This window comes from Poecilia reticulata, linkage group LG2 (assembly GCF_000633615.1).
Source record: "Poecilia reticulata strain Guanapo linkage group LG2, Guppy_female_1.0+MT, whole genome shotgun sequence".
NCBI classification, from domain to species: Eukaryota; Metazoa; Chordata; class Actinopteri; order Cyprinodontiformes; family Poeciliidae; genus Poecilia; species Poecilia reticulata.
Window position 1 is genome coordinate 46089693 of NC_024332.1, and position 8902 is coordinate 46098594.

At 48.7% G+C, this 8902-nt stretch overlaps 1 protein-coding gene across 2 annotated transcripts in view; it reads right to left on the reverse strand.

Moving 5' to 3' along the window:
• The window catches only part of pgap1 (post-GPI attachment to proteins inositol deacylase 1), a 16370-nt gene that overhangs the window by 2800 nt on the left and 4668 nt on the right, over positions 1-8902 (reverse strand). For both annotated transcript variants that reach the window (XM_008404336.2, XM_008404335.2), the window contains exons 9-22: positions 8476-8534; positions 8315-8398; positions 7400-7449; positions 7263-7314; positions 7111-7188; positions 6947-7022; positions 1660-1733; positions 1537-1588; positions 1368-1434; positions 1190-1295; positions 1019-1057; positions 754-938; positions 440-649; positions 233-368 (exon numbers count right to left, since the gene is read on the reverse strand). In XM_008404336.2, the coding sequence (XP_008402558.1) occupies positions 233-368; positions 440-649; positions 754-938; positions 1019-1057; positions 1190-1295; positions 1368-1434; positions 1537-1588; positions 1660-1733; positions 6947-7022; positions 7111-7188; positions 7263-7314; positions 7400-7449; positions 8315-8398; positions 8476-8534 (1268 nt within the window). The remainder of the gene's footprint in view (positions 1-232; positions 369-439; positions 650-753; positions 939-1018; positions 1058-1189; positions 1296-1367; positions 1435-1536; positions 1589-1659; positions 1734-6946; positions 7023-7110; positions 7189-7262; positions 7315-7399; positions 7450-8314; positions 8399-8475; positions 8535-8902) is intronic.

Genomic DNA, 8902 nt, shown 5'->3' on the forward strand with positions numbered 1-8902 from the left:
TCTTCTTTTTAACCCTTTGCTGAGGACGGCAGTGTGTGTGTGTGTGTGTGAGTGTGTGTGAGGGTGAGTGTGTGTGTGTGTGTGAGGCTGAGTGTGTGTGTGTGAGGCTGAGTGTGTGTGTGTGTGTGAGGCAGTGTGTGTGTATGAGGCTGAGTGTGTGTGTATGAGGCAGTGTGTGTGTGTGAGGCTGAGTGTGTGTGTGTGAGGCAGTGTGTGTGTGTGTGCGCTTCACCCGGTTCAGGTGCAGCAGGCTGGCAGCGGCGATGGCCAGAGCGCCACAGGAAGTGGATCCGGCCGCCGCCAGGCAGACGGCCAGGAGGAGGCGGGTCCGGAGCCGCAGCGTCCCGGCGCCTCTGGAGACGGACGGCCTGCGGAGGAACGGCCCGTCGTCAGCGGAGAGTTCAGAGGGAACCGGGTCCTGACCCGACCCGGCGGTTACCTGTGCAGCGGCGCCAGCAGCAGCGAGGCGAGCCGGACCAGCAGGCGCAGCAGAGCGCTGGCCCAGAACGCCACGGTGGCCCCCAGCACGTACAGCAGCGGCGCCAGCAGGTGGCGCCACTCCTCCCCTGACTCCGCCCACTCAGGAAGCGCCTCGTCAGGCGGGGTGGGGGGCAGGGCGTCCTCCGGGGGGAGGAGGTCCCGACAGCAGCTGGAGAACAACAGAACCGAGACGTGACCCAGAATGACCCAGGGGGCGGGGCCTAGAGGGCGGGGCCTAGAGGGCGGGGCCTAGAGGGCGGGGCTCAGGCTCACCTGAGGAGGATGTGCAGCAGGTAAACAGGAAGGTTGACCTTGTGCAGCTGCAGCGCCCCGCCCACCGCCTCGCTCATGTCTGCTGCTCGGCCCGATGCCAGGATGGAGGACAGCTGCCCCCCGCAGGCCAGGAGCAGCGCTACAGCCGTGTAGACCGGAACCAGCGGCCCGCAGAACCGCAGGACCTGGAACCGCAGCACAACTCCTGTTGCCTAGCAACGAGAAACCAGTAACTTCTGTCTGGAAGAGCAAAAGCTGGACTTACCTGTCCCAGCACCTTGGGGAAGGAGGTTCTGACCGACACCTGGAGGGGAGGAAACATTCCGGATCGATCACACTCTGATGTGGGACTCCTCTGACAGCTTATACAACAAGATGCTAATTTGGGACTAGCAATCCAGAGTCAGCAGGCTGAAAGCAAAGCTCGGTGCTGTACCTTGTACTGGCAGTTGGGGGCGGTGTGGAGCTGCAGCAGCACACTGGAGCTGTTGTCAGGGCGACTGGTGTGAAGCATCCCTGACATCTCTGTGGCAGACGGCGCGCTGGCAGACGGATCAAACCGGGTCAGAACCAACAGCAGGAAACTGAAAGCAGCCGGAATGAGGAAGAGTCACCTGGCTGTGGTGAAGGAATCCTCCCGGAACCAGGGGACCCGCATGCGGTACACACCGGGCAGCCTGTCTGTACACACACACACACACACACACACACACACACACACACACACTGGGATCATCGCTCCACGGCACAGGAAGTTGATCCACTCAAACAGGAAGTGCCTACCTCTGGTCCCTCTGCAGTGACTCACCACGCTGATCCGGAAGGCCTGGTAGACCTGGAGACAAAGATGCGTTTGAGGCCTGGAGGCAGCGTAGGAGAAAACAGTGCCGCTGTGGAAACGGCTACCTGGTGGAAGTGCAGCAGCTGGATGTTGTGAAGAAGTCCAGAGGAGTTCACTGTGACATCACTGGCCTGAAAACCTGCAGAACCAGAACCATCAGAACCACCAGAACCACCAGCTTTAATAACAGCTATCAACTCTTTTTATAGTTAAAAAAAAAACATCTTGTTTTGCTGTCAGTCAGGTTATATTCAAGATTGCCCCACCATTAGCGTAAATTTACATATGATGCTAATTAGCAACACCAGGCACTTAAGGAATAAAATTGACTTTTTTTCATATTTAAATTTTTATTTGGAAAGAAAAGTTACAATCACATTGTACAATTCAGCTTCCACCACAGCAGAAGTAAGAGAAGGAATAACATAAACCAATCCAGGGTTTTTGTATAGTAACAAAACAAGAGTTAGTCCACATGGATTACTGATTTAACATAGTTTGTCCATTTAGACCAGATCTTGAAGAATGATTCCCTTCGACCTCGAACAGAAAAGGATAACCTCTCCAGAGCGTAAATGTCTTGAACCAGTCCTCCACTGCATGTGCTTCAGGCTTTAACCACTTTCTGGTCTCTTTACCTGCTGCCAGAAGCATCAACAGCAGTTATTTTATCTTCCAGAGTCCAGCTATCAAATGAGATGTTTCCTAAGTGTAGGGATTCACATTTACATGGGATTTGTTCAGAAAAGATGCCGTTTAGGTGGGAACACAGCTGCTCCCAAAAGTCTTCAATCAGCAGACAACCCCAGAGGACGTGATGGCGATTTGCCCCGTTTGTCCCAGAGTCTCCAACACGTGTCTCCGCTGGCCTGGTGTTTGTTCTGAACTGGAGTCACTAAATATCGAACAGCGTTTTCCAGCAGAAGTGTCTCCATGTATTGGGGCTCGAGGTCATCCAGGCCCATCTGTCGATCTGTTCCCAGACTTCGGTTGAGATACATCTCCTTCTTTTACCCACTTGTTTCTGATGTAGTTTGTGTCGCCTTGTTTAGAGGATAGAATACCATTGTAAGGTATAGAAACACGTTTCTTGCATGAACCTGACTTCAACAAGTCCTGGTTTCGCTGATCCGCAATTGTCACGTATATTTTGATTGAAATAGGACCCAACCTGTAAGAATCTGAAGAAGTCGTCCTTCTCCGACCCGTCAGATCTCTGAAGTTCCTCAAAACTCTGAAACACCCCTTATGGGTAAATGTACAGAAGGAGGTCGATCCTTTTTGGATCCATCCTCTAAATCTCCCATCAATCTTGTTCGGTTTAAATGCAGTCAAAGGCTCATCATCCGAGTATTTCCATCTGGTTCCCCAATACACTGATTTCAACCACGTTTCTCCAAGAATCCAACATTGTGTGTAACATTGACCCATGTGGTATATTCTTGTAAATCCTTGTCCATTCATACCAATATTAAAGACACTCCTCCCACTGTTGAGCTTCTATATCTTTCCACCTGGCGTCGTAGGATGGAGAGCAGACAGAACACGGTCTTAACTGAGCTCCAAGGTAATAGACCCATAGATTGGGAAGACCCAGTCCGCCTCTCTCTTTCTTTAACTGCAGCCTTCTATACCTCACCCTTGGTTTTTTCCCCTGCCAAATACGCTGAGATATTAATCTTTCCCACTCTATGAAACATTTTCTGATATCTGGATAGGTGAACATAGAAATAAATATAGGAAACGTGGGAGAATGTTCATTCTGACCGACTCCGCTCTGGAGTATAAATTTGAGATCAGGCTCCATCTCTGGATGTCTGGTTCAGGTTTGAGATTAGGGGCCATAGTTGACATCAAACATCCTCGAGAAATCCTTTGGCAATGTGACCCCTAAGCATTTAATGGATTCTGCTTCCCAACTCCAGTTGAAGAGGCTCTTAATATTGTTCTGTGGGTTACAGTTTATCGACCCGAGTCTTGGTAATGTTTATCCTGTAGCCCAAAGCGAACCATATTCCTCGATCGCCTCCATAAGTACAGGTAGAGTTTGTTATGGTTAGCAACAAATCATCTGCCAAAAATGACAGCTTTTGCTCTCTATGTCCGTCCTGTCTGATCCACTGACTTAACGGCTCGATGAAGAGGAGTGGAGAAACACAGCATCCCTGCCTCGTACCCTTTCCAGAGTGAAGCGATCAGATAGGTCACCGCTCATCCTAGATGATGGTTTATTGTATAAAGATGCATCTATGATGGTCTGGTGGAACCCAAACCTGGACATAGCTTTGTAAAGACCATCTGACTGAATCAAAACCCTTCTCTGCATCCGGACTCGGTACAAGAGTCTCTATTTTTTGTTGGGCCACATGATTTAAAATATGCTGCAGGGTTTTCCTGATGTTATCCTGAGTCTCTCTGCCTGATGAAGCCTGTTTGGTCTTTATGGATCATCACTGGCAGGATGTTTTCCAATCTCTGTGCCATTATGGCAGTAAATAATTTATAATCAATATTTAGCGATAGTTTCTGCATTCCTTCTTATCCTTTTCCTCCTTAGGGATTAACTGCGTCTCTCCATGAAGGAGGGATTACTTTCTTTTCCAGTATTTTGTTTAAAACGGAGTAAAACAGGGACCAACTGATCCTGCATTTCTCTGCACCACTCGGAGGTAAACCCATCTGTTCCTGGAGATTTCCCTCTTTTCTAATCACTGATATTAGTTCTGCTTCAGTTATCTCTGATATTAACGGTTCGTTTTGCTCGTCTGTAATGTTTGGCAGAGAAAGTTGGGAAAGGAACGTGTCTATTTGCTGTTCATTATTCAGTTTGGGTTAGGAATATTGAGTTTGGAAAAAACCTCTAAAGCATTTCTGGATCTTTTCTAGGTTTGTTTCAACCCTGTTTGTATGCATGTTCTGTATTTTGTAGATAGATCCACCAGCTTGTTGTTTCTGTAGTTTAAATGCTTCAGAGATTTCCCCCCTGCTTCATAATATTTCTGTTTAGTAAAGAAAAGTTTCTTTTGTATTGTTTAAGTCATTCAGTTCTTTCTTCACCAGCTCAATTTTAGCTCTTGAACCTCTTGAAGGTTTTTTATTCTCTCTCAAGTTTTTCAGCTCAACTTCTAATTGAGTTTGTTTTTGTTGTCCAATTTTCTTTTCGTTGGAGGAAAAGGCCATTATTCTTCCCCTGACTACGGCCTTTAGAGCATCCCAGAGTATTGCCGGACCCACATCATCATTATCATCATTCTCTTCCAGATATTGTTTGATTTCAGTTTTCATATTCTCCTTAAAGATTGAACCATTTAATAGGTTCGTATTCAGCCTCCAGAGGGTGGATCTGCTTTTTCCAGCCAGTTGGAGGGAGATATAGATTGGGCTGTGGTCTGAGGTTGGACTGGATCCAATCTCCCAACTTCTCAATCTGTGCACATCTTTTTTAAACATGAAGAAATGGTCTATTCTTGATTACACATTCACGGCTGGTTGGGTTCTTATCCCTCCATACATCCACTGATCCCACTTCGTCCATCATATTTTTCATTCTTTTACTGATATATTTTGAGTTTGTTTTCCCGTCTGACGAGTCCAGATTTGGGTTTAATCTAATATTAAAGTCATTAAAGTCACAGAACTGGTAAAACGACAGTCGCTACCGGGTGGGGCATAAACATTAACGAGACTTATCAGGATGCCATCTATTGTTCCTGTAATTAAAGTATAACGTCCCTCCCTGTCTTTATGTACGTAGCACAAGAAGCTCGATATTAAGATWGCAACCCCTCTTCGTTTCCCGGAGCCGTGGGAAGAAAAACAGACAGATTTAAACCCCATCTTGTTCAATTTGTCATGTTCAGAGTCATCTAGATGGGATTCCTGCAGCATTTGAACTTTATCCTTCTGGAGTTTAGATAAAACTCTCCACCTCTTAATCAGATTACTTAAACCATTTATATTGAGAGAAACCACCTTTAACTGTGTCCTCCCCGTGTCACTGATGACCCTGAAACTCCCCACCACTCACTAGAACTGGTTTAAACAAAGTATAAACATGTGAACAGGAACAAACAGAACATGTTCAGCATCCAGGGGTGATTAGACCCTGTTGAGCCTCTTGGAAGCAGAACAGAAGGGAAAACCTCCCATAACGTAAAGGAGGGCCCTTACAGGTGGCAGCAGCCCAAATATGAGTGGAGCCCAAACAAACCTTTATAAAATCCCATCATCCTTAAATCAGCCCTACATATACTTATCTCTAAGAGGAAGATCCCAGGAGGGGATAAGGTCGACCCTTCAGTTCTCAGGTGGAGATGTTCTTCTGAAGGCCTGGAGCCTCTTGGTAGTTTCTCCTCTTGCAGAACCAGAGGAGCAGAACCAGAGGAGCCTTTCTGTTTCCTCCCCTCCGTCCTGCTCCAGGACAGCCGCTCAATCTGCTGCTTCAGGGAAGCTGGGGATCTGTTGCAGCCCGTTTTAGCCAGATCCTCGGTCGTCTCCTCTATGGTGTCGTAGGTCCTGGTCCCCTCTTCACGTTTCACTCTCAGCCTCGCCGGGAAGAGTCTGAAGCGGAACGCGGTTCTCTTTCAGGACCCTCCGAACCTCCGTGTACTCTCTGCGCTTTCTGAGGATGGCTGGTGGATAATCATGATCCAGATTTATTTGTTTTCCCTTCCAGACAAATCCCTTACGCTGCCAAGCCTAACAGCTCTTTATATTTGAAACTCAGAAATTTCACAACAATCGACCGCGGCGGCGCTCCCTGCGGACCCAGAGCTCAATGTGCATGTCTGGCCCGCGACCCTCCAGACCCAAGATTCCTCCAGCGCGACCACATCATCCCAGGCCTGTTCAGCCCCTCTGGGACACCATAGATACCGACATTCTCCCTCCTGCATCGGCTCTCCAGGTCCACCAGCTTATCTTCTTGTAGCTTTAGCAGCTCTGCTACCACTTCCTCCGTGTTTTGGGTTCGCTCCTCCGCCGACACCAGTTAGAAGAACTGGTTTCCTCCCAGTTCTTCTAATAGAATGGTAATATTAGCCATTCCGTCCCATTAGCTTAGGCTACGGGACGCCAGCTGTTCCTGTTCCAATCATCTTGTTGGGGCTTCGTTATCGTCTTACCTCCTCTAATTAGCGTTGGCAGAACAATATTACTCAGCTGAACAGGGTGAATCGGTCATTTCTAGGGTGTCTCTCTACTGAGCGGCCATCTTTACGGTGTTCAGGCTTGAGCTCCCATAAACTGACTTTTATCCTCGTAAGCTCATTATATTGCTGGTGCTGCTCCAACAAGACTTTGTTAAAACGTGTTTTTGAGCAACTGTTGCTTTTGATTGAGTTTCATTCTCACCGAAGGACAGGACATGAGGCACAGAGACGGGCCGGGTCAGAGACTCTTCTCTCTGCCACTCGCACTCCACCGTGAACTGAAGGAAGAAACAAACACTGTTGTCAAAAAGCCTCAGGCCTGGTCAGAACCGCCAGTGACCCGGTTCGGGGGAAGGACGACCTGACCTGTTTGCTGTTGAGGTTGGAGGCAGAAACGACCAGATGAGTGAAGGAGGACAAGTCGGCGAGACTCAGAACCAGAACCTGAGGGGGGAGACGGGTTCTCATTACCACCCGAGCAGAACCGGGCCAAACCGGGCCGGTTCTGCTCAGGTCACCTTATAGGCTGGCAGCAGCTCGGTTCCCATGGACAGGTCCACGGCGCGGCCGCTGAGGACAGAGACAGAGACAGGCTGCTCATCCCACACGCCAGAGCGACTCAATCGTCTCAATAATTCAAGATGGCGGCGTTTACCAGGAGGAGGCGTTGCCATGGAGACAGCCGAAAACCCAGCTGCTCGTCTCCTGTTGGACAACAAACCACACATTTTACCAATGATGTGAAGGAACAGAAACAATAAAATCCACCTTGTTTTCACATCACTGAGCAAAGAGAAAACGTTTTTCACAGGATTTCAACCAAAGTAAAAATAAAAGTTTTATGATCAGCAGAAAAGTTGCAGCAGCATTTAGTATTAAAACTGCAGCTGGGAGGAGTTTCCATCAGGATCATGGAGACGGGAGCACAGAGGAAACGCTCTGGGGGCGGAGCCAGAAACCCACTAATCAGGCCGCCATCTTGTTTTAAAGCAGGACTGAGCTCTGACTTCAGCAACTCCCAAACAGGGAAACTGAAATTAAAGATTAATATGTTTTCAAAAACTGTCATTTGCTATTTCTTTAAAAAAAATAAAATTGATTTAAATCAGATATGAAAAATCCAGAGCAGCAGAAAAATCAACGATTCTGTTCAGAACCTGGAGATCAACTGGGATCATAAAGTAGGAAGAAAGGCGGGGCCACCCTGTCCAGAGGCCCCGCCCACCTTCTGAGACTCCGCCCCCAAACACGACAGGAAGTTCATATTTTAATTTGTATTTTTAACAAACTTTTTTCCCCCAGTTTAACTCCAAAAATATGAGCCTGTGGTCACATCAGAACCAGATCAGAGACCCGGTGAGAAGCTGGGACTGGTTCTGAAGGATCCGGAGCAGCAGCCAGTAAACTGTGGAGCGACAGACCGTCAGTCGAATCGCGTCTGGAAGTGATGAGAAGCAGAACCAGGACCGGGACCACTCCCTCTGCTGATAACAGGAAGAGCCCACCTATCTGGACGCTGCGGGTCGGCAGAACCTCAGGAGGAAGTTCTGGAGTTGTGAGCAGAACCCACCAGGTTGTTGCTGCGGCAGTAGAAATGACTGTAGGCGTTCCGCCGACTGGGCAGAGCAAACAGGAAGTACTTCAGTTGTCCTTCCTGTCAGACAGAGCAGAGCGTCACTCCAGAACCTCCTGGTGGACCTTCTATCTGCCCGGAGGAGGTTCTGTTGGTACCTTCGGGGTTCTGTAGGACAGACGTAGAGAGTTCACTTCACTCCAGGCTTCAGGAACATCTGCACAACAAGGGAGCAGAACTCAGATCAGTAACACGGTCAGAACCAGAACCACAATATGCCAATCGACTCGCCGATAAGGACTCGCTGCCACTAGTGCAGTGGTTCTTAACCTTTTTAGAGGTACCGAACCCCCCAGTTTCATATGCGCATTCACCGAACCCTTCTTCTGATTGGCTGAGCAATGTAACGTGATCCTCTGCAGCAAGTGATGGCAAAGCGGGGCGTCATCACGACTTTACACAGGTGTGTCTTTACCTCCGCGGCAGAGGCTCCGCCGAACCCCTGAGGTTCGATCGAACCCAGGTTAAGAACCACTGCACCAGAGAGAGCCCACTGCCACCAGAGGGCGCCCACTGCCACCAGAG